The sequence below is a fragment of the Mustela erminea genome, chromosome 12 (assembly GCF_009829155.1).
Source record: "Mustela erminea isolate mMusErm1 chromosome 12, mMusErm1.Pri, whole genome shotgun sequence".
Lineage (NCBI taxonomy): Eukaryota > Metazoa > Chordata > Mammalia > Carnivora > Mustelidae > Mustela > Mustela erminea.
This window is the reverse complement of record NC_045625.1, coordinates 51,700,128-51,725,941: the sequence shown is the minus strand read 5'-3', so window position 1 is coordinate 51,725,941 and position 25,814 is coordinate 51,700,128. Positions and strand designations below refer to the sequence as shown.

The 25,814-nt window shown below is 38.3% G+C and overlaps 1 protein-coding gene across 12 annotated transcripts in view; it reads right to left on the bottom strand.

Annotated features, from left to right (window-relative positions):
* The window catches only part of BNC2 (basonuclin 2), a 434,084-nt gene that overhangs the window by 254,267 nt on the left and 154,003 nt on the right, over window positions 1-25,814 (bottom strand). For 5 of the 12 annotated variants that reach the window (XM_032308900.1, XM_032308907.1, XM_032308901.1 and 2 more), the window contains one exon: window positions 743-826. The exons of 3 other annotated variants lie outside the window; for them this stretch is intronic. In XM_032308900.1, coding sequence (XP_032164791.1) covers window positions 743-826 — 84 coding nt within the window. Of the gene's footprint in view, window positions 1-742; window positions 827-1,769; window positions 3,234-17,122; window positions 18,460-25,814 lie in introns of those variants that run through there. 4 more of the 12 variants (XM_032308906.1, XM_032308915.1, XM_032308905.1 and 1 more) reach the window with 4 other exon arrangements.

The window sequence follows — 25,814 nt, the reverse complement described above, 5'->3', positions numbered from 1 at the left end:
CACACAGAGTAAAGGTAGGTCTTTGAGCTACGTGTCATACTTATATTCTTATCTATGAAATACCGAATTACTTCTAATATCCCAAGACCACATAACATGAGCTGAATTCCAAATAAATACTTTCACTTGACTAAAGAACTTAATATTGTATCCCAGGACATATCTCTCCATACATGAAAAGGGAAGATAGTTACCATTAAATCATACTTTTCTAGTACAGTGCCCAAAGGCTTCTGTTCTGCTGAGCTGAGAGACCATCATGCAACCAAGCACATGATAACAATGCTTTTAAAAGATAAGAGCTAGTCTTTACTGAGGGTCTCTTATGTGCCAGGCCCTATGCTACCAGCTAGGTAGATGTTACAACATTCACTCCTCATAATCACCTTCGGTGGCAAGTCCCCATTTTACAGATGGGAAAGCTAAAGCCCAGTGTGGCTGAGTGACTCTGCCAAGTGTCTCACAGTAACTTTTGTAAAGCAAGGCAGCCAGCCTTCAGAAAACATGTTCTCACCTACCACAGTATATACCATTTCTTGGATGAATAAATGAGCTATTTCCAGTTACAGACAATTTAGCCTAAAAAGGACTTTTTGTGGCACACATGCCACCCTGGTTCTTCCTTTAAACCTATCTCTACAACTGTCCATCTCCTGATGACACTGATGTATCCATGTCAGACATTCAGGAACCACTGTTTTTGCCACACCACCCCCAACTAATAAAGCAGTAAGACTCCAACCTGGACTTCCAGCCTCTGGTCTGGCTCCTCCAGGTTTGGGCAGAAGTCTGCACCCAGCACTCTGCCAGCACATGCCACTGGAACCTGGGGGAATATGGCCAAGTTAGATGCTGGGTGTGGAGGCTGCTAAGAATTGCACACAAACACATCTGTCCTAGACAGAAGCAGGGACATTCCAACTGCAGGTATGCAACAGGCCAGCATGGCTTCATTGGTTTTTGACACTTACTACGTCAAATATGTTACAAATAGCATGTAACCAAGTCTATTAACTACCAGAAGGCAAATTCTAAGAAAAGATCCACAAAATTTTTATTCCCCCTTGTATCCACAGCATGTAGCACAAAGCAGGCATTTACTAAATATCTCGGGACGGAAGGAGGAAAGAAAGTTAAAGTACAGAGGAAAAGGAACATAGAATCTCTGCTTGACATTGGTGACATTTTCTCCCTTTTCTAATTTTCTTACAGGAGGATGAAGAACATTATATTTTCTAATGTCTAAAGTTCCTTTCCACTGTAAAATACCTGTTCAAATTTATTTTTCCTATTCATGGTATAAGTTAGCACAGACAGACTTTATCAATATTTATTATTTACTATCTCTAAATTTTAACAGGCTTATTTTATGTCTGTTCCAATAATAAAAATGCTAACAAAACAGCTATAAATTTAGAATGTTTCTCTATATCTAAAATTCTATACTGAAAGCCACTAAGATTCCCTTTCAAATCTATATTCTTAGTCTATCTCATCCCAAAATACTACCTCCTGTTACCTGCTTATTTCAATTTAGATTTTTTTGAGATAAAGACAAAAGGATTTAGATTCCATCTAAACCTGTTTTCTGCCTTTTAAAAAAGTTCTCTGAATCACTACTCAATATTTGCAAACACACACTATCTTCATTAATCATACAACTATCTTTTTTCATAATCTCATTCCATCAATCAGCTTCGTCCCACCTGTCTTCTTTCCCTATCAAGGCCCACCTTTGCTGTTTTGTTCTGGGCTTTAACCCCACTTACCATCATCTGTGCCAGTCAATTTTCTTTGTTCAGAGATCAGTTTTCAGCCAAGTGTGCTGCCTTAGAAGTCATTTTACTCTTTCTTTGAACCCACAAATTCACCTCTCTAAATTTAAACAATTTTCAATAAAGTCCACTTTGCAAGTGTACCAGTGAATATTACTAATATTTTTTAAAAGCACTCAATTTTTTGGACATTTTGGGGACCAATTCTCCTATTCTTTTTAAGTCTCACATTCTTTCTTCTTACCCACCTACATCCATAAAGTAACACGGACAGATTATCATCTGTCTTGAACTTAACTGCTCTTCATCCACATATCTCACAGTGGGGCCCAAGAGGGGAAGCGAGAGAGGTCATGTTTACTGAGTACTTGTGATGTGCCAGTCACCATGTGGGCACCTTACACATGGACTGACCCGGTTTTTTCCCTTGCAACCATCTTACAGGATATAAGAATCTCCCTTTTACAAATGGGAGGGAAAAAAAAAAAAAAGAAGGAAAAACAACAACAACAACAACCCTGAAGCTTCCAGTAGGTAAATAACTACCTCAGAGTTCCATGCTAGAAAGTTGCAATACCCAAACTTAAGAAATGAGAAGACTGAGAAGATATTCAAAGAAGTTGATGAAAAACATGCAAAAGTTGTACTTAGCGGCTTCCACTCTAAAGGCATGTGTTGCTATTTCAAATGAAAGAAATTACAAAAAAGACAGAGGAGGTGGAGAAAGTGTGTTATCAAGAACTACCACTTGCTCTGTGGCCTAGGGCAACATAGGCATCATGAAATTATCCTCAAACTTGAGTCATGAGAGAGAAATGGGGCACGAAGATGAGCAGGGATGCAGTGCATGTGTGTTGTGGCACATACAGACCCAGGCTGCTGCCTGACGCCACCCCTCAGCTGACATATGGAGGGGCACTAATGAGTTCTGCAACAGTAATTCTCCCTACGGTGCAATAGAAGAACTGGGGAAAAAATTAATCTTTGAATATTCCATATCAAAACAAACCCCCCCCCACAGCTTCTTATAAAACCTCAATAAATGTAGCTACTTAACTGATGAAAGCACATTCTGTGAGTCAGTATATATACATTGCAAATCAAGTGTAAGTAATACTCTATTTTATGTACACAAACAAATTCTCGCTTACCTTAACATTATTAGATCGGGTCACCAATACTAGGTTTCTAGTTCCTCTACATCACTCCCCACCCCACAAAATGCATGTTATAAACACTCTTGAGAGGAAAGGGGAAAGTTAAACAACGACAATTACATTCAATTACAACCTCAGACACTTCGAAATACACAGTTTCTGAGAGAAAACAAAAAGGTCTGTGAATAAGTTGAAAGGAAACAGTGCCAGGCTACTAAAATGTTACAGTTATCCAAATCATAAAAAGAACTACACTAGAGATGTGAGTTAGCACTCTCAAACTTAGAATCCTAGGGTTTCTTAGCAGAAAAAAATCCATCAGGATCCAGGTAAATGGGCCTCGGCATTTTAAAGATGAGGAAATTAAGACTAAAAACAAAACTGCCCAGTTGTACTACTGGGTTCACTGTCTAACGATGTCCTCTCCCATTCTGCCCACTATACTTTGTGGCTGTATTAGATAAAGAAAAAAAAAATTAAGGGGAAAGCAAGCTCTGTTTCCTAATTCATCAAAATGTACCAAGGAAAAACAAAGGATATAAAAGTTGATAACCTCATTAGTTATAATTCTGCACACCTAGACCATTAGGCCTTTTGATTTAGAAGCCTCAGTAGTGAGACAGCTAGCTAGAAACAATCAAAAACATGACTGACAGATACAGCGGACATAAATTGTCTAGCCCCTTATTATCACTCTAGTGTAATTTCAAATAATAAAATACGGTATGTACCTCACCACCGTTTTCTCTGGAATATAAAATTTAAATTGATTTGGGGAACTCCAATTTCATTTGCTTTCCTTCATGCCAGTGTTAAGGGCCTTTTTTGACGCCATACTTTAAAATAAAGTTCTCTACAATGATTTTCACAAAATGTTTCAGTGATTTTTTTTTTAATCTCTGAGTAGCTATAAGACTAGGGGACTTTTATTTTTTGTTCTTTTTGCATCTTACTGTATTTTGCTTTGAAATAAAAACATTTAAGTTAAAAACAATAAAAAATACTAAACCGACTAGCTACTATTTCTGAAAGTATGCCACAGGTTTAATTATGGGATAGTAATTGTCTAGTACTCATCTAAATTTCATTTTGCTACTGCTGTAACAGGAAGCAGGAGGCTTTGAAAGGAACCCTCTAGAATCCCCAGGGAACGCAGAAGCTGAGTGCATATCTACTCTCCAGGACATACCTCAAAGGAATCATGGTGTGTGAGAGAGCTATTTACAACTTACTTTGTGTATAATCAGCAGAAACAAAAGATATGACAACAAGCATAAAGGCCTCCCTCTCTCTCCCCCTTCTCCCCTCTCAGGGGAATTCAGCAAGGGAGGGCCAGTGGGCATTCACTTCAGTGTCAAAAGGTCTTCCAGAAAACACATTTTCTGTGGGGCAGGGAGGAAATATGGCAGGCTTCCTACACACACACACACACACACACACACACACACACACACACACAAGTTCTTTGTTTACTAAGATCACACAATATAAACTATTAAGGGCCAGACTTTTGAAAAGAAGTCTGAAAAAGCCCCACGACGGGAGCTAATACTCAGAATAACTGAAACTGAACGAGGTACAAGGTGTGTGTAAGGAAGGGGACAATGGAAGAAACAAAGAGTCACAGAAATGACAACCTGAGAATAGAAACATGTTACCAAGAAAAGCGATTACACAGTCAGGGATGCTTCTTGTAGAGTCAGGGCCCATTTGAAACTTTATTTTATTTTTAAACATTCAACCTTCAGGTAGCCATTTGCCTCACAGGCACTATAAAAGTCAGAGCCTAAATAAACAAACTAACTTCCATGTCAGGTCAAGACTCTCCAGTTCAGCTGGTCATAAGCCTGGATCAGTTCTGAAGGGCATGTGTTTTGGTGACTTCAGTCTAGCAGTTGCAGGGATGAGGGAAATTATCTGAACCCATGAAAAACTCCTAAAAGAGTGAAGAGACAAAATTTGTTTTAAGAAGCAGAGAATGGGAGAGAGAGAACCCAAAAAGAGTCCCATCAGAACCCAAAAAGAGTCCCATCAGAGGATGGAGGGATGCGGCTAGGTAGAAGCTCTGTCACCCTCCAAGCCAGAACAAGCACTGATTAGAACTTCAGTCTCATTTCAGTGGTTAGACAATGCCAAGCAGCAAGAGGAAAAATTACTCAGATAACACAAAGAATTCAGGAAGACCATTAAGTGAAATAGATTTGGCAATAAGCTAGTCATGAGCTCTTGTAAAAAGAGCAGAGAAAGAAATAAATTAATTACCCAACGCCATAAAGATGAAGATGCACACTGAACACTGCTACAAAATAAATGAATACAAAAACTGAAAAACAGGAAGATGAACTAAGTTACTGGATGTGCAGATAATGTCTATCTTAATTTTTCAGGCTACCATTTCCCTAAAGACAACATTCCGAGCCTAATCATACTCAGCCATGGAACCCCAGGCTAAGACTCAGAAAGGACAAGTATACAGAAGCTACAGCTCCAGAATCAAAATACTACTTAACCATCAAAAAGTAACTGGTGAGTCTAAACTGTATTGATCCAGTCTCCAATACAGAATGGCCAGAAATATGCTTTATTCTCACAGAGGCCTTAGATGAGGCAGGGTGTAACAACAGGAACATGGTAATGATGAGGGATCTATTACAGGAGAATGGAGTAGGACGGAGGACAGTCCCTTCTCCAGTCAGACCAGAATAATGAGCTACAGGATCAAATCAGAGAGGAGGGAGCAGAAAAGTGTCAAGGAGGGATTCTGCTACTCAACAGGTTGACAGACACACAGGATTACTGCGGGATGGGCACATGTCCTCACAGAAGCCAGGTAGTGTTTAATTAGGGGTTCATTCTCTTTCTGCCTTGGGAGCTGGTCCTCCTGGGTGAGCTGGAGGCCCTAGGCTCTGCCATAGGAGCCACCTCTGCAGGTACAATTACAGGAGATTTTCACAACCACAAACAACAATAGCTTGTTTTTATACTGTGAAATGTGGAATAGAAGGTTAAAAAAAAAAAAAAAAACTCTCTTTCCTGGTGACCCCCTGTGGAGCCTGATGGCCCATGAATAATGCTGAAATTACATAGAATCTTTCTTCCAGAGACCTCAAAGGACTTTACACATATAGTATTTATTAATTCCGGTATCGGACAAGTAAGAAAAGAAAATTTCTATCATACTCTTTTTAAACCAGAAAACTGAGGACCATCAATACAGCCCTCCCCCACATTTGATAAACTGAACAGAACTGAAATTAAGACAAAGTACCCTCAACTACCATGCTAGTGTTCTATGAGAAAAGCCTTCTACCATGAGTTTGCTTGTTTGTCCAATTTTTATTTTACGTGGGTCTGAATGTGAATGAAGTTATTTGTAACTTGCCAGCTTTATACTTGAGAAAGAAAAGGACAGAATCTGATTATTTTCAACTGGTTTACAATCATTTTTGTAATTGTGTATTTTTTAAATTGAACACCTCAAATTGTTGCTGACAGGCAACATACAATGCCAAATCTGACAAGCAACATTAAGTGAAATTTCTTTTTTTTTTTTAAGATTTCATTTATTCATTTCTTTATTTATTTATTCAGGGAGAAACAGAGGGACAAGGAGACTCCCTCTGAGTGGGGAGCAGGGCTCCATCCCAAGACCCTGCATTCAGGACCTGAGCTGAAGTCAGTCACCTAACCAAATGAGCCACCGAGGAGGTACCCCTAAAATTTCAAATATGCTTATATACACTCACATTAATTTTCTTTCTGTCCTCAAAGCTCAACTCCAACTATCCTAAAGACAAGTAATATGAAAAACTCCACTGGCTTTGGCGTTAGATTTCTGTTTTAACTTCAAAGGCAGGACTTGCAAAGACGATCAGTAAAATACCAATTTAAAGTCTTGTTTCCTACATCTATAAAATGGAAATAATTATGTTTTTACTGTGTAAGTTTCGCTAGGCTGAAGGAGATGACACAGATAAAGCACCTAACTGAGCATGCAGTAGGGACACAGTGTAGGTAAATGATACTTCCCCAGATATCACCCCACCCCCCTCCTAGCACACACTCCCATAGAGCCCCAGAAGTTTGAGACAGAGAAGGAACAGATTTGGGAGGAGGAAAAGTAAACCTCAAGTAACAAAGGAATAATGTAAGCAATTAGCAAAACTAAAAAATAATATCTATTCAATTAGCCTCAATTAGGGGCCAGGTCAATCAACTTTCAGAAGACTTCCTAGAATGTTGTGTTGAGGAAGACTAGAAAGACCTGTGTAAGTTCTGAGAGACTGACCATTACCATATTCACTGGGGGAAGGACTCATACTCTGCCACTCCTGCCCCAATGAAGCCCTTCACAATTAAAACATAAAGCACTTTTTTGAGTTTTCTTCCATGCTAGTGGTTTGACCTATGAATTAGAAAAAAGGACCTTCCAGGGAACATAGCTGAATAAAATCTGAAGAACCTCTACCCTTTGGGGGCAAAAAAGAAACAAACAAACCCACAAAAAACACCCACAAAACTGAACAAAACAATAAACTGACAGATAAAACCAACAGTCTGGGTCAGTGGTTCAAAGTATACTCCTCAGCCAACGCACATTATTAGCACCACCTGGGAACTTGTCTATAATGCCCATAGGACTGAAGGCCCGAGACCCACTGTGACAAAACCCAGGGGTAGAGCCCAGCCATTTGCTTACGGTAGCCTGCCAGGTATGCTGAGACCATTAAGGTATGAGAATCACTAGCATAAATAAATAAGAATATCAAAAAAGAACTGAAAAGGCAAAAGCTCTCTAGATGATAAGTTAGTTGTAGAAAATATATGTCTCTTATAAAAAGCGGCGGGGGGCGGGGGGTGGGTGGTGAAGGAGAGGAAAGCAGCAAACACAGCATAAATTCCAGGATGTCCCAAAAATCTTACTCTAAAGAAGAGATGGAAAGTCAGAAAAGGAGACTTTTAAGGGGAAAAGCCAAAATAAGCAAGCCACTTGAGCAGTGGTCTGTCCAACTCCACAGATGCTGCAAACATCAGAAGAAAATGATTTGGGGATAGATATTAACTTCAGCGTTTAAACTAAAAGAACTTTAAAATGATCCAGGTACCCTCAAACTCAGTCACTTGGTTTGTTCAACTCAGCTTTCTTCCCTGTTTCTCCGCAGGGATCAAGAATGAGGATCTCTAATGAGGAGAAAGAGGCTATTTTGAATAATGATCACCAAGTCACTGAATTCTTTCCTTCTTTCCTTTTTTTTTTTTTTGAGGGAGTGGCATTTTTTTTTTAAAGATTTTATTTATTTATTTGACAGACGGAGATCACAAGTAGGCAGAGAGGCAGGCAGAGAGAGGGGGAAGCAGGCTCCCTGCTGAATAGAGAGCCCGATGTGGGGCTGGATCCCAGAACCCTGTGATCATGACCTGAGCTGAAAGCAGAGGCTTAACCCACTGAGCCACCTAGGTGCCCCAGGCATTGTTTTTTTAAAGAAAAAAGTTCACTTTTGAAGAAAATAGGTACATTTTACTTGCTCTTACTTCATCAGAGGCACAAAATGGGACAATCCAAAGGGTTTCTTTTCTTCCTAACTTTAGCAATACTAAAGAGAAAAATGTATGTGAGAAAGAAGAAAAGGGAGTCTGGGGATGATGTAAGATAGAAGGATGTGTTACCTGCCAGTGAGTGAGAAAATAAATATTACTCCCCAAAAACTCAATGTCTCAAGTTACCCAGTAAATCACCTACCTTAAACCTATTATGTTTAAAAAAAAAACAAAAAAAACAAAAACAGTTTTAGTAGCCATACATGGTTTAAGAGACAAATCCAAAGAGCACTTAAACTAGATTTAATGCACAGTAGTCGTCTAGAGATACAGATTCCTCTGGACTAGCCCTTTACCCCATTTGACAGGACTTTGACTCACTATGAAGAGTGAGGCTGAAGGAAGCCACAAACTATAGCAAGAGACCAGAGGAATTCCAACTGCTGTAAACAGGAGAGCCCAGGGAGCCTTTCTGTTGTGGCCAGAGTTTATAATGTAGCATGCCGAAGATCAATGAATCAACATGGTTTTCTTTGCATGCAAAGTTTGAACACAGGTAATAAGAAAGGAAATGGAAGGCAGATTGAGGCTTGCTGTTCATTCACTGAAAACTTTCCCAATTCAGATGTAAGTCATACTGTGTATTACACAATACCCCTCCACACCTGGTAAGGATCCCAGGCTAAATAGAGAAACCATACAACAACATACAAAGTTCATTTCTACAGAATGCCCACCCTCCCGCTAACCACAGCCCCTGCCTTATCCCAAGTACACTGATCCTAACTGGGGTAAGGTCTAGGGGAGATGAAACACTGCAGTGTTCTGTACTAGACAGGTGAAAAGTGAATCTAAATGCCTCCTACCAAGGGCAGTTCTTTGTTACTGTGGGTCTCAGGAAGTGGTGAGAAGAGAAAGTAAAAGGGAGTTTCTTATATTTTCCTTGGGGAATCTTACAAAGTATTTTTTCAAACATACTTTACTCCTAAAATCTAGTGGCTTTAGAGGCTAAAAGCAGCAGCTTAGTAGACAACAGAATGCATTATAAATGATAAAACACAAGATTTTTGGGGTTTTGGTCTTAGAAGCCTCACATGAAGATAGAGCTACTTATATCATCAACTCACCTAACGATAAGTAATGCTGTAAAATACCATTTTCTCTCTACAGGTTTCCTTTTGTGATGCTCTTCCCAGGTTTCATAGACCACCATTAGAAGAAGTGTTCCAAAATCCCTCCCTATTCCTTACCTTTCCTATGAATTTTAGTCCTGCAATTTTCAAGCTCCTAGTAGAGCTAAACAAGCAAAGCAAATGGGTTCTCTGCAATCCTATCTTTACTACAGGGCTCTCCCCAACTTTGCTGTCTTTTGCAATGTTATCACCATAATCTCATTAACAAAGTCTCAGAACAGGATTAAAAGCCTCTTCTTTACTTCCCAAACCCAGTATATGGGTCTACTGAAAGCTTATCCATTCTTCCCTTCCAAGCTCTTCAGCTACCACCCTAGCACCAAACATTTTCTCCTTCCAGAACATTTCTAACAAGTGCACGCTCAGACCTTTGCCATAACCCTTAAGTGGTAATACCACCTTTATCATTTCACACTCACCAACCAGTGCCATATATCGCCACTCCAACTGTCAAACATATTCTCCTAGATGATGTTTAGAGCTCCCCACAAATTACCAATTAAAGTTCCTTCCAAGCCCTCTGCAGCTTAGTTCTCTACCCTGCCTTTCCAGCTTTATCTCTTCCTCCTCGTTCATGACAAATGCTTAATAGACAGTCTAATTAGACTATTGGATCTCTCCTGAACACTGATTTGGACTTTTCTAATTTGACATAGTTTGCATGCTGCTCTTTTTAGACTATCTTCTCCTGCATTCCACTTTTGAAAATCTTTCTATTTCCCAATGCCACTTCATAAAGTTTTCTGATAGCCCCAGGCAGAAGAGATCTCCTCCCCAGTGTTCCACCATCCTCAGGGATCTCAGCACTACACAACTTTGGAGAATAAATACATGTTTTTCTTTCCTTAAGGGCAGGAACTGAACTTCTCTTTGTATTCCCCTAGAGCCAGCACCACACTGCTTTATACACACACAGCAGACAATCCACAAATACATGCAACGTAAATAATAAATAAATCTCTCAAAGTTCATAGTGGCACCAGTAAGCCAATGCTGCATTAACTGTATCTTCATTCCACTAGATCCTCAACAAACACCCATAAGGCAGTTAAGGGCCAATAATTCCTAATTTATATAGAAATTCAAGATGCAAGGAGGTTACTATTTATGCACAGAACTTTCTTCTGAGTATAATTTAGCCTGTAAAAGTTCAGTAACTAATTCCATGTCACCTTGTTGATTGTGGTATGTTTCTATGGAAATCATACTTCTCTTGCTGGACTCTCCTTCCAGCGTACTTCAGGATACCTCTAAAACCTGACTCCATCACAGCAATCTCCTAGAGATGAGAAAATGTACAACACTTTCCCTACAACAGAAGCGTGAGAGAACTTCCTCTGCCCCGCAAGTTTCAACATATGCTGAAATCTAAAGTACAGAATGATAAATTCTGCCTCTTCCTTTAAAATTTACTAGGCTTTGAAGCAGCAGGTATGAAAACCTCCCGTAATAAGCTCTTTAAAACATGTATTGATTGCCGTATACCTAGAAAGAAAGTAATCAGCCCATTACACTGCCCTGAGAGAAGAACACATTTCCAAGATACTATGAAAGTGGCTGACAGCCAGCTGGAGATAAATTCCCATCCCCAATCAGTGTCTCCTTTGTTTCAAGGCTGGAGTAGGCAACTACAGCCTGTGGGCAACTGCTATCTTGTGATCTACTTTTGTAAATAAAGCTTTATTGAAATACAGCTACGCCTATTCCTTTATATTGTCTATGACTGTGTCTACAAAGACAAAAGAGGATAGTTGTTACAAAACCACTTGACTGCCTAAAATACTTACTCTACCGACCTTCATAGAAAAGGTTTACCAACTCATTTTAGACTGTACAAAATTATACCTCTTTCCCCAGCAACATCATTTTTTAAAAATTCATCTTTAGGAAATAAGGATAAAGTGCAAACAAGAGTGTTCATAGTGAAGCAACACTCCTCTTAAAAGAGAAGGCAACAGCCTCAATGTCCACAAACCAAGGACCTATTACATAAATTATGGTACAGTGATTTACTAGAAACCTATTAAAAATTATGATGGATATCTAGATTTATAGACATAAAAAGGTATCTAGGACAGGGATGAGTAAAATTTAAAACGCAAGTCATATATCCATAATCCTTTTATGCAGCTAATACCTATCCCTATGTTTGCATGCACACCCAAATGAAGTAATGAAGAAATTACTAAAAAGATGTTAATAAAATGTTTCCTTGGTGGCAGCTTTTCAGATACCTTTGTTGTTTACTTAATCAGATCCACACAAATGACTACGTATCCTTTACACAAAGGATGTTTAAAAAAAAAAAAAAAAGTTTAAGTATAAAGATTAAAATCAAGGGGGTGCCTGGGTGGCTCAGTGGGTTAAAGCCTCTGCCTTCCGCACAGGTCATGATCCCAGGGTCCTGGGATCAAGCTCCACATTGGGCTCTCTGCTCAGCAGGGAGGCTGCTTCCTCCTCTCTCTCTGCCTGCTTCTCTGCCTACTTGTGACCTGTCTGTCAAATAAATAAAAAATAAATTCTTAAAAAAAAAAATTAAAATCAAAGCGCAAAGTTTACATTCCACATTTTATAAAGTACTAGGGTTTGGGTTTTGGATTTTGTTTTTGTTTGTTTGTTTTTAATCTTTCAGTTTGGGCAGGCTTCTGGTTTTGGTGTTGCTGTCTTAATTTTTCCTTTTTCTTTGTTTTAAAGACAAAAATACTCTTAGGCTTACTAATAACCTGCACATCTAGGCACTGGCATTCCCACTATACATGACAACCTCAGTTTTGGATGGAAAAAGTCCCCTGAAAAGGATGCATGAGTTAGGAAGAAGAAGAGAGGTTAACAGAATAGTCCCCTGAATGGAAATGTATTAATTCAATCAGTGTCTTGCTTCTGGGTTACCATAAAAAGGTTCATAAAGTACCCAAAAGCCACGTAAGATTTTAGAATTATGCTGCTCAGTGGCTGATTCTCAGTGAAGAGTAAGAAAGGAGAGATTTTTCTCCATCTTCATTTTCCTCAACAAAAGTAAGCTTCTGCAATATTGGCACATGTATTTTTTAAACTGGTAATGAAAAAAGGCCAAGGATGTACATGACACAAGTATTAAGAACCGGGTAGCACCACTGACAAAGAGATGCTAAGTTAACAGTGCATAGTCTTAAAAGCTAACCACAAGAACAGAGGGCAAAATTGCTAGTAACAACCAACTCAGCTCAGCCTCTCTCTATGCCATATGATCCAGGCATGAGTATGAAGCCCTACTTTGTAAGTTAAATAACTGAGGTTTAGAGAGGTTATAGAACTTTTCCAAAGTCACACGAAGGAAATTGAAAAGCAGAAAAATCTGCCTCGAAAGTCTGGACTTTTCCCACCATACCAGATAATGAAACAGAAATTACATATCTAATGATGTACTAGATAAAATCCCAGTATAAATTTAACAAGTTAGAACATTTGAAATTCCCGGTTTATAAAGGTATTACAGAATGACCACATCAATTAATTTGCTTTACATAATTTATTTAAAATCGTGTTTTCTGCATGATTTTCTCAGAGTTAAATATATCCATATTCTCCACCCTCACATTTACACATATATGATATGTGTAATATTTTTACAAATATGCTATATCATTATATAAAGCACAAAAAGTTTTTAATATTTTCATCCTTAAGTAGAACCTGGATGTGTTTGTAGACATGGTCGCCAGTTAGGCAGAAAACTGTGACTTTTTTTTTTAATGACTTTTCCCACAGCAAAATTATTTCAATGCTATGGATTAAACAAAATCGGTGCCCTGAAAATTAATATGTGAAAGCTGTACAATAACATAACCTTTTTTTTTATATTGGCATTAACCTACACTATTTTTCTCTTATGTAAGAGGCATATATTCTCTTTTAAAATTATTCAGAGATTAGATTTTCCTGTGAGTTCCCCATAATTGCACCTCCACACTCAGGATAAATAAAACCCTTAACTCCAAAATAGGGAAGCTGAGGAGGGTGGGAGTATCACGCTTTGATTTTCTGATCAGTCAGTCCGTGGATTTCTGGTAGAGGCCTAAAAGACAGGACTCTGTCTGTACCCCTTTCCATCTAGAGCACCTTTGATTTTTGTCAGCTTTATATATTGATTTTCCTATAAAATTTAATTTGAAAGAAAAATCCTAGCCGATTCTACAATGATGGAGGTTTTTTTTGTTTTTTGTTTTGTTTTGTTTTCTTTTTTAGTCAATGGCTTGAGTTACAGATGGATAATGAATGAGACAGAAGAAAAAGCAAAGACTTTGGAGTTAATTTTGTTGGGTACAGATTTTAGATTGTTATTTCCTCAACTGTAAAATAAAAATATGTGTACCTGTCCTGAACGCATTTTAATAACTGAATGAGATAGCATGGGTACCAAGTCTAGTACACTGTGTGAGCTAAGAGATAGCGGTGAAGTTATTAGTTTTTAATCCTCATTCTTTTACTCTTAGTAACAGGTGAAAATAAACGCTAAGCCAAATATTTATTTTAGATCTGAAGATGCAGTACATTCAAAGTAGGATTGGCTAAAAGAAACTAGATGTTAAGCAAAATAACAATGTTAATCAAAGGTCATCTATAACAATATTAAAGTACTACACAGGAGAACACAATTACTTTTGATAAAACATAATCCAGGATTAAAAAGCACTAAAAGAAGCACATTTTGCTCAACAAATAGTTCTCAAGCCCTTAGCTACACTGAAAGCATTGTGCATGACTAGAAATGAAGATGAAATATTGTACAATACCCATGTATGTAGCTTGCTACTATTCTGTTTAATTCCGAGAGGTATAAACACAACTGGCTTTCCTGTGATCTTAATTCCATGAATACCAGGGAATATTCAAAAAGCCAGGTATACAGGCTGGGGTCTTAACCTTGAAGTTAATCAAACTTCAAGTTCTACTACCAAATGCTAATGATAATGAGTATAATAAGGCAGGAAGCTTCCACTCAGGCACATGATCAGAACTGATGATACGAAAGTATTCAGAACTCAGGAGAATTTGCCAGCTTTGCCTCCAGTCTACAGTTAGCCGTAACTGACATCACAGAAATAACAGCAACATCTGACATCAACGAAGGCCAACCTGGTGAGAATTGTGCAGAGTGGCAAAAATGCAAGACTAATGGATGACACAAGAGGATTCTCAACCCAAAAAAAAAAATTTAAAAAAGGAAAGAAAGAAGGAAAAAAGAAAAACTGTCCTTCAATTCCTCATCTCTCCATTCCTTTAAACGAAGAAATTAAAACATTTTATTTAAATTTACCTCATTGTTCCCCAAAATTCAAGCCTCCCAGGGCAAGCTGAAAGAAAGGGATCTAATAGTTCATTCAATACCTACTTGGTACCAAAGCTTCACATGTGTTCTCATTTCATCTTCCTGACAGAGTCTCAAGCTAACTGTTTTTTTTTCCCATTTTGGAATTGAAGAAAATAAAGGCTAGAGTTAAAGTGACTTATCCAAGGTTCCAAGACTAATAAATTGCAATATTTGAATCTGAACTCAGGTCCCATCTTTTAATTCCCCCCGCTCCGCCCTGGCGAGTTCTACAATACCAAACACTAACACTGGGTCCAATGGGAACAGAAAAATGCTGAGACAACAAATATTGTTATTAACAAAATTTGATTCTTAGGGGGAAAAAAATCCTAAACCAACTTTAATTTTTTTTATTAGGGAGACATAATATTGTACTAATTCTACTCTTTCCCCCTTGGATTATGAGGGAAATTTTTAGTTAATCAAATTGGATAAGTTTGAAAAAACCACAACATCCTTTTTATAATCAAAAACTACTCTCATGAATGGGATAACAACTGTATTTTTGGATACTCTAAGTGTACATGACAAATTTTTTCTTTCTCAATTTGGCACTGTTAAGGAGTTTTTGTACTATTTAAGATAAAGAATTAATTTTGAAACTGGCTATAAGGGGGAAAAAATTCTAGCACAAAGTAAGTTTAATAGTCTTCTGAAAACTGTACTTTAGAATCTGGAACTAAAAACAAAAATCACAAGAAAATTCCCAATATCAGTTTACTAAATCCAACAAAGTAAAAAAAATAATACTTCTTCTTAATGCAAGTATTTTTTAGGACATAAGGTAAAATAAGGACATAAGGTAAAATACCTAATCAATTTTGTAAACTTTGAAGTGCCCCATCCATACAAATCATGACTTTTGTTATAGAGTTGACTGCTTGTGGGTTTAAGACCTCCTATGAACAATGTGAATGAATCTGTTTATAAAGAATAACCTATTATACAGATAGCACTAATCTGATTAAACACAGGAAGTCTATCTTGACAAAATCATCACTTTACAGAAATATATAAACCATGTACTCCAAACACTCTAACTGTACACATAGATCCACCCATAGTTTACTCTGCATACTATATTCTTAGATTAAATTTCTATTATATAACAATTTAAAAAATTAACTTACCAAGAGAAAACCACCTTAGTTCAACAACTCTATAAGTTTGGTTTTTTTGTTTTGTTTTGTTTTTTTCTGGTTACCTATTTGGCAGTTATCAAAGTGTATGTGCACATACACAGAAGCACATACAAAACTCCATATATGTATATATACGCATTATTGAGGAGAAAATGATACATCAAAAGCCATGGAAACAGAGTAAGTATTAAGGTTCGAAAGTGAAAAGAAACAGAAAGACAATTCAAAATTAGGATTCAAACTACTGTGGTACCTTTACTTAGGTAAGCCCAAGAAAATCTGTATTTCTCCTACTCATTGGGAAAAAATTGGGCACATGAATATTTTATGAAGTCACAATGCAAAATCAGAAGGCTATTCCACACACACGTGCTTTAATCTGTTATAAATTAACTGGAGTCCGATAAATCATGAAGCAATCCTGAATGTTATATGTAACATGCACAATTACAACTGAAGTCAAATCATACACACCCTCAGTTAACTGTAAGCCTAAAACCACTGGAACAGCGAATGAGAAGGCTGGAGTTTCCCCTGGAGAGGGTCTGGGATGGGAGAAAATCTACAAAATGGATATATCTGAATCAACTGCAAAACCCGAAAATGTCCTAAAACCCTGAAGATGTTCGAGTGGTTTCACAACAAAGTCCCTTTATAAGATCCACAGCCCAGATGACTAGCATCTTTTAAACCGTCCCGATTTTAAATCACACTGGAAACCTCTGCCTGCAATTGAATTAGAATGGTTCAGTGTACCCCTTCTAAACGCCAAGGGGGAAAAAAAAACCAAGCACCACACTTAAGTTTGTTTTGTTTTAAACTAGACCTTCTGCATTCCAAAACTGTATCCCTCTGACTGATATAAACCGTTATTACAGAGAAATGGTTAATAAAAAAAAATTTTTTTAAAGGAAACCAAACCATCCAGTGAAAGGAATGAGGGAGTAGTAATGGTAACATACAGTACCATGAGCTGCAGTGGCCTCCCAGTCAGTGGTGCAAGGTTAACAGATCACTCTTGGCCTTCAGGCAGACAGCAAAACACAGCCTGGGGGAGGCGGGGGGGGGGGGGGGGGGGGGGGTAGGAGGGTTAGTGGGGGGAGGGGGACAGGGACCAAGGCCGGGGGAGGGGGCTCTCACTCAGATAGTTTACACAAGAAGTCAGCTTAGCTCCTTGCAGGCGAATTCCTCCTCTCTATCTCCCAACCTCTTTGCGTGTGTCTTGTCATATTTTCTTCAGCTGTTAATTGTCCAGACGGCAAGACTTTAACAGCCACAGTTTAGGAAAAAGCGAAACCCTTCTAAGTGACCATCACAGCAAATCAGCTTCACGCTGGTGGGTAAAATTTTCCAAGGGAAGTGTTCTTCTGATAGTTCCTGAGTCTCTAAGTCACCCCCCCACCCCCACCCGCCGCCACACACACTCCCCTAGAGGGCTAAAGGCACTGTGGCAATAAAACATTCATGCGACTTGGAATTTTAACACAATGCCATTTCCCTAGTTTAACCTGAAAGGAATGCACTAGTCACAACAGACTACATCATCCTGCCATTAAACCCTGCCAAGGAACCGCTTTTTTGGCCGTGCCGGGCCAGCTTTGACGGGAAAGGAGTACACAGACCCACACACTGAGCACAGAGGGGCCACCTCTGCTTCCTCAGCTTAGGCCAGCAACACCCTGCTCTTGAACATGACCCTTGACCCTTCGCATTGTGACCGGCTTGTGATGCATGTGTCACTCTGGAACTTATGCAGAGCCACCACTGACTGCGCAGGCCATTTGCTGCTCCTTCTCCACAGGACTTGGGAGGATGCCAAAAGTTCTTATTATTACTGCTACCACTGAAACTCTTAGGTTTAAGTGTGGGGATGCTTTCTCCCTGTGTCCCAGAGTGGTCTGCTTTTCTCTTTCCTTTGTTTGGTCAGGACTTTTTAAAAAACAAACTTTGCATTTGCATTCATAATTAGGTTATGATTACCGACAAAATGGTTTGCTTTGGGGACTACTTATCAAAGCTGCCAGGTCTTTCGCATTTAAGTGACATTTAATTTAGATTTACAAAATACAAAAACAGAAATAATTCTGATTTCTCCTGAGAATCTTAGAGAAAAACTCAAAGGTGTTAAATTCTAAAAACATCTTAACCATTTCATGTGGCTAAGGTACTATCACAAAACAAATAACAAATTAGATTTTAAAAACCCTTAGATTTATAGATGTATTGGTTTATTACTTGTGCAGAGACTTCTGCCTTCCAGGGACCATAACTGACAGACCAAGAAGCAAAAAAAAATTGTATGTACCACAAATGAAAAATTTAAATAACATTAAAAGTTTAAAAATGAGGGCGTCTGGGTGGCTCAGTGGGTTAAGCCTCTGCCTTCAGTTCAGGTCTTGATCAGAGGGTCCTGGGATGGAGCCCCCATGGGGCTCTCTGCACAGCGGGGAGGCTGCCTCCCCCTCTTTCTCTTTTGGCTTCTCTGCCTACTTGTGATCTCTCTCTGTGTCAAATAAATAAATAAAATATTTTTTAAAAAAGTTTAAAAATATTTTAATTAATTTCTAACTCTGCTGTGAAGCCAGTTTGGTCCTTTATAACCAATCACACCACAACAATATTTTTATTTTAGAAGTTGCAAGATACCATAATCCTGCTCCCCCAAATCCCTTTTTCCTTCATCCTCAACTTCTCTTCCACTACTAAAGTACCTTCCAGATTTTTTTTTTACTTTTGTGATTATTCATTTTTCCCTTTTTTTGATCATTAACTATTTTCACATGGGGTACTTTCACTTTCAACATTGCCCTATTATTTTGTCTTTATTACTCTTTTCTGCTGTAGCCACAAGTAGGTCTGAAAAGCAGCAAGTCTCTCCTTCTTGCCCTTGACCCTGAACTACAGCCAGGTGAGCAGTGAATTATCCCTATAAAAGGCAAAGGTGTTCTGGCTTTAATCTCCTAGAGTGAGGCCATGTGCCCTTCTCAGTAGCAAATGAAGAACATCTTACTTCATCTAAGAGAACAATCTAAAATACAAAATGATGATCTCTAAGCAAGTTAACATGCACATACAAAATAAAACCAAACTGTCTTCTTTAGCGTCATTTTTGTCTCCTTAGTAGTTGGAATTAGTCTTAAGCCCTAGTTAAAAGATTTATTTCTTTTTCTTTCCCTTAAACAGACATTATCAGGCCTTGAAAAGTCATTCTAATCCCTTCACCTTAGCCAAGCCGTGCTAATTCTAGATAGGAGGACAGCAATTAACTTTTAAAAAGGGGGGTAGGGGCGCCTGGGTGGCTCAGTGGATTAAGCCACTGCCTTCAGCTCAGGTTATGATCCCAGGGTCCTGGGATCGAGCCCGGCATCGGGCTCTCTGCTCTGTGGGGATCCTGCTTCTTCCTCTCTCTCTGCCTGCTGCTCTCCGACTTGTGATCTCTGTCAAATAAATAAATAAAATAAATCTTTAAAAAAAAGGGGGGGATTGTTTTACTTGGGGGACAGAGGGTGGGAGATCAACCCAACAAAGAAGCAAAGATTATCAGAAACTTTGCTAAATATTTCCATTTCAAAATGTAAATGCTGAAATCAAACTCATTTTAATTATATTAAAACACAGCAATAAAGACGATTTTTTCAAGTTATCTGACTTATCAATGTATATTCAAATTCTAAATTATTATATTTTTTGGGAAACCCAGTAAAATTGGACAGCACCAAGTCAAGACATGAGATTAAAATTACAAAAGACAATTTTTATCTAAATCCAGACATACTTTTTTTTTCTTTTTTTGCTTCTATCTAATTAATCAAGAGTGATCCCAAAGTATCTAGGATGAAGATCCAGAGAAAGAAAAAAGAGTGAAGGTCTGTGAACATGCAAGAGGCATGTTAAATCCTCTCAATTGTGATGAATTTCCTCTGAAGACTTCTGGAATTTTGAGATATATCATTCAAAAAAGCGATAATCCATCTTATTCTATTTCTCAACAAATTGTCAACCAATTTTATAATGTATTCACTGCTATGATACAGTGATGAATCACAATGAGGAAACCATAGCATAGTACAAATACCACCATGAAAAATATTTTATACGAAACTATATCAACAATATAGAACTTGCTAGAAAAGAAACTCATATCAGTAAGTTCACTGAAATGCAAGAAGTTGCAGAAATCCAAGTTTTACAGAAACAGTAACTTATTTTGGCAGGCGCGTTTGAGATGATCAAATCTGTGATAACCATTTTCCCCTAACCAAAAAAAAAAAGGCCTTAACTCTGTGAAACGGCATTTAGAAATACAAGTTTAAAAGTTTTGTAAGCTACCTTTTAATTTCTAGAAAGCAAAACAGGTGAGCTTTTTCTCACTGACTTCTATTACAAGCAGCATGAGCACACATACATTAACTCATTCTTCTCATCTTGGAGCCAAGGATTGGCTGAATCAACCACCCCCTACCCCACACTCAGGCAGTTAACAGGCGCCAACCCTGAGTTAAGGCAAACCTCAGAGGCAAAGGGATGAAAAATAAAAGACGTGTGGATTGAGGAGAGAAGGAAGAAAAAGGAGATGGTGTGGGATGAAAGCAGAGAGAAAAGCAACAAGCAAAAAGGAGGTTGAGAGAGAAAGAGTGTAGGAATGTGCTGGGAGGAGTGACTTGGAAAGAAGCAGGGAACAGGAGAGAAAAGAAGAGGGCGCCTGAAGGAAGAAAGGGGATGGCTGGGGGAGAGCAGCAGAATTGGAGCCCCACAACAGCACAGTGGATCAAGCAGCTGGCCTGAGATGCTAATTCAGCGCTTTAACAAATCAATGCCACTTGAAAAGTACAATGCGAGCCCTCACTGGGTAGATGTCAGGGGACTGAGAAAATGCATTCTCAAGTATTTCACATTAAGAGGGAATAATGTGTTAATTTATAACTCTTCACCCTATACACTTGGATTATCTATCTGTGTCAGCGATTTGACTTCTTAAATTTATCAAAAACGCACGCAAAGGGAGGCAGCTTCAGCTTCACCACTGGGAAAAGGAGGTTTAGGGAAAGCCTGTCCTGGGTAGTACTGCCTTTCTTTTCACTTTCCTATCTGGGCTGAAGTACTGGCGGGGGCGGAGGGGGGGGCATCGGAAAGAGATCGAGGGAGGAGAAGAACTCCTGGTTCAGTTACTAATGCAACGCCCCCCCCCCCCAAAAGGCTTTCTTGGCCTGTGGTTGATTGCATTAGGTACCATCCGTCAAAAGTGACACAGAAGAGAAGGAATAACTTGAATCAGCAACCCGAGCTGCCATCATCAGAATTTACTTTACGGAAACTTACTTAAGTCTCTCAGCACACCCAGCGGAAGAGAAGCTGCTGACAATTGGATTGTAATTAAACAGTACTCTCACCATGCCACCCGAGTTCCATACACAGAGCTTATCAAAATAGGAAGGGAAGGGAGGGCTAAGCTTATTCTATTTGGTTAGCTTTGTGACAGGGAGGGGAGATGTTAATTGATAGTACATCCTACCCTAATGTTCCTTCCTTAAGAAAAATCTGTTTTTTTAAAACATCAAATTCTTAGAATTGTTGCCTAATTGTTCCTTAATGTAAATTTAGCTCACTCTTAATATAATGATAGCATCATTAGAGTGTTTCTGACCTGAGGGAGGGTAAAAGATTCTGTTGATATTTTTGTTGCCAAAATTAAAGCATTACCAGACTTAAGTTTTTAAGGTGCAAGGTTTGTCAACACACAAAAGCAAGTGTCTTGAAAGTGGGGAAATAAACAGAAGAGAGTAAGTTTCAAAAAAGTGTTTTAATTACAATCACTTCTTCAAAGATATGAAGGGGGAAAGTGGGTCTACATACGAAGAACACAAATGACTGGACTGTAACTGTTCTGAGTTTCACGTTAAGACTGTTCAAACTATAAAAAGCAGTATTTTAAACTGTTGGGTATTTTTATTTGCAACTAGTACAACTGCAACAGAAACAGACATTCTCCTTTTGGAGACATTCATATGTAAATAAATGCTGATGAATGGAAATGAGATGCTATACATGATGGGCAACGTTCAACATTTTGTTTAAAAAAAGGCGAAGTTACCTCACTCACTGAAGCTTGAATCTCTTTCCTCCTATAACTGGGCACAAAAGGAAATGAAAGACAATGATGGACCTTCTACCAGCTTCTATTGGCTAAACATCACGAACAGAGATACTTATGACAGAAAACAAACATTCTTTCAATCTTATGTTCTGCATCTTTTCTATGGCATAGCATTACACAGTCATTTTTTTAAATGCATACTTGATTAGAAACTGAAATTGTAAAAATAACCAGAATTTTCATGGCTGCACTAAGCCAACAAGTTAAAATGTCCAAAATAGTATCATTATTTAATGAGTGTTTTATTTCTTTCAGAGGAGATAATTAAAAAGGAATTTCCTAGGTCAAGACCATAGAATACACTACTTTCCCTCTTCATAAAATCTTAGGAGACAGAATATATATCCTAGGCGGTATCTTTTCAATGGGAAAGAATCATACTGTATGCATTTCAAGGGCCTCTATGCCCTGAGAGTAGGATTTGTCCTATCCCTGGTTTTTGCATGAATTACCATTGCTGTCTGTCCCATCCAAGCTATCCCTGAGTAAACTATCCATTCTTAATCACTATTGGTACCATTAATCCCCGTCTCCCCTTTCCCCTCCCCCACCTCACTCACCTAAGGGGTTAAAAGACTTCAGTACATTTGTGACTTGTCAGTGACATATAATACCCGGGTCCTTCATGCAATCAACTTTTACTTGACATGTATTTGCTCATCACAGGACCCGCATTACTACTGGGAAAATGAAGAAAAACCTAAATTAACACTTGACATTCAATATGGTCAAGTCCTTAATTGGCTGGGCTTCCTGAGAAAGCAATTTTCTATTCCCCAAACTGTTCGCGTGTCATGTGTGGAGTGCAGCTCTTGGCCATCACCGCTGTCCCTCTCTCCCTCTAATGAGAGCAGATGAATTAGTGCTACGTGACACGATTTGAACAGGGCTTCCTTCTCCTCCCCTCCCCCCAATCTTTCTCCTACACCAGTGACAGCTGTGTGGCAAGGGAAAGAAAGAAAGAAATCCAAGAGCAAAGAATTCTGTAAAGGATGATCATTTTTTTAAATGAACCTTAAATGTCTTGTTGAAACTCCTGAACAACAGGGTCATTTAATTGTAGAGGTGGGGAAGGGGGCTGTTACTAAGATCAGGGGAATTATCTGGCTATGGTTGATTTGGGTTGTATTAACTTCCAGCATGTTTCTTCCATTGCTGGCTAGTTGCAGTATTAGATTGCACTGACCTAATTAAAATGGAATTTACATCCACTTAAAAAAGTTTTTTAAAGGTCTGGAGAATGGGTCAACTAGGGGAAAAAAAAAAAGCATGAAATGGTTATTATTCTAAGATAAACATACCTCTAAAAGAAAAGTCCTTTCAACAAACGTTTTAAGTCATAAAGAACCTACAACACAACTGTCACCATATTTTGTTTTCAAATACTGTGCAGTGTCTGAGCTTAATGCCAACCATCCTATTTTAAATCATTTAGTTACCTTTGAGTGTTGAATTACTGCAACAAAATTAATTGAACACTGATTTCATTCTATTATTTTGGAGAGAGAGAGGGAATATATTCTGCTTTAAATGTGCTCATCAAGCTCAGTAAGAAACAACTGAATGAAAGCATGAAAGGGAAGGCAGGACAGAATCTGTTCTATTCAAAGATACTAAAAGGTAAATTTAGGGGATTTCTCTGAATCTTCACTTACTCATTTGAAACCAAAGAGGAAGTAATTCTAAACGCCTCAATTGCTCAGCCAATCTGATTACGACCAAACAGAACCTGGGGAGGGATGAGTGGCAAAGTGGGGAAGTAGTTAGTCCAAAGTGCAGGCCTCAGTGAAGAGAATTAGTGAAGTCTCTAGCACCTTAGCATCTTGAATCTTTATTCATTTTTATTTAAATGAGACATAAAGCAAAGATGCTACCTGTGTACTAGACATTATTACAAAACGGCACTGGTGTCACAAAAAATCAATGTAAGCATGCCAAATACCAATTACTTCAAGAGTAGTTCCCCCTGCCTCAAACAACTAGCTTGATCATTTTTTAATCATTCCTCTATCATTCTGGATATAATATTTAAGTAAATTGTGAGGTAAATTTGCATACATAAAAATACAGGGAAACCCACTTTTGCACTATGTTTAAAGTAATTTCCACATTTTATTTATTTATTTATTTATGGAAAACAACATGAAAGGAAATGAAACTTCACATTTTTCTTAAACGCAATTCATAACATGATTTTAAGTACTGACCTACCAACAGAAGACTAAGATAAGGAATCCTTTTGGGATAGCTTGGACTTTCAGATTTGCTGGAAAATTATTCACTTCAAGCAATAAGAAAACTCTAAAAAATGAGTGTAATTCAGAAGTATTTTCATAGAAGTAAAACATACAACATGTACACACTCTGTGTGTTGTCCATCCTGTGGTCAAAGCACTGGTATTTTGAGTATTGTTAAGATCCCTTTTGAAAACACACTGAGACAGCTTGTGAATGGGCATTCTATCAGGTGTTTAAATGAAATAAATAGAGAATTTGGTATTCTGGGGAAGTAGCTCAATCTAATACATCCAGTTAACTGCCAGAGTAGCATTATCATCACTGAGCAACAAAGGGCAGTGTATTCTGGCAACAGCATTAGGGTGACCTTTGCAATGCTGACTAGTCCGTCAAGTTCTATCTCTGAGATACAAGGTATAGACAGGGATGGTTTATTAACTGAGTTAGGAACCAAAGACCAGGAGCCTCCAAAAGGGTAGGCATTTCACATTCAGGAAATGGGGAGTACCTTTCTCTAAGAAGAGAAGCAGTGTACCATGATCAGGCTGAACAGCCCCAAACTCTTTCCCGGAGCATTAGCATTCCATGTTGTAAGAAACTATTAGGAAAAAACACCAGCATCTTTTTCCTCCTAGGTACATTTTTAAATACTGCAATGAAAATCCAACTGTGAATTGGTAAAACGGGATCAATGACAAACTCATGAAATAAAGCTGAAAAAGAATGTTGACATCATTGCAGAGCTTTAAACAAAGTGTGATGAGTCCTGCTTTATTTGGGATAGTTTCCAACCACTGCTACTGGGATGGATCGGCAGAATTCAAGAGGACAGCAACAGTAGGTCAGAAAAATGACTCTGCACTGAACTGAGAAATTTCTTCAAGGATCACCTGTAGAAAATCAGCCTTTTTGATTCAAGAAAGGTACTTTTTTATTTCAGAAATTTAACTGTGACTATGGCAAAGTGACATGCTTAAACTTGATATTCTCTTAGGGATGAGCAGGCTTTGAAGCTCATAATAAACTTGAAATGGTTCTGTGGAATGCTAAGGCTTAATGTCGATGGTTGATGCCACTGTCATGCCTACACAAAACTATGTCAACCTGGAAATAACTGAATTAACAGCTTCAGGGTATTTAGAATGGAAGGCTTGGTTGCCCCCCCCCCACTTTTTTTTTAAGAATTTGACTTTGAACCACAAAAAGAAGCTGCATTAAGTTTCCAACTTGTTTAGCACAGCTTAAATTTAAAATACTTATTTCAGTT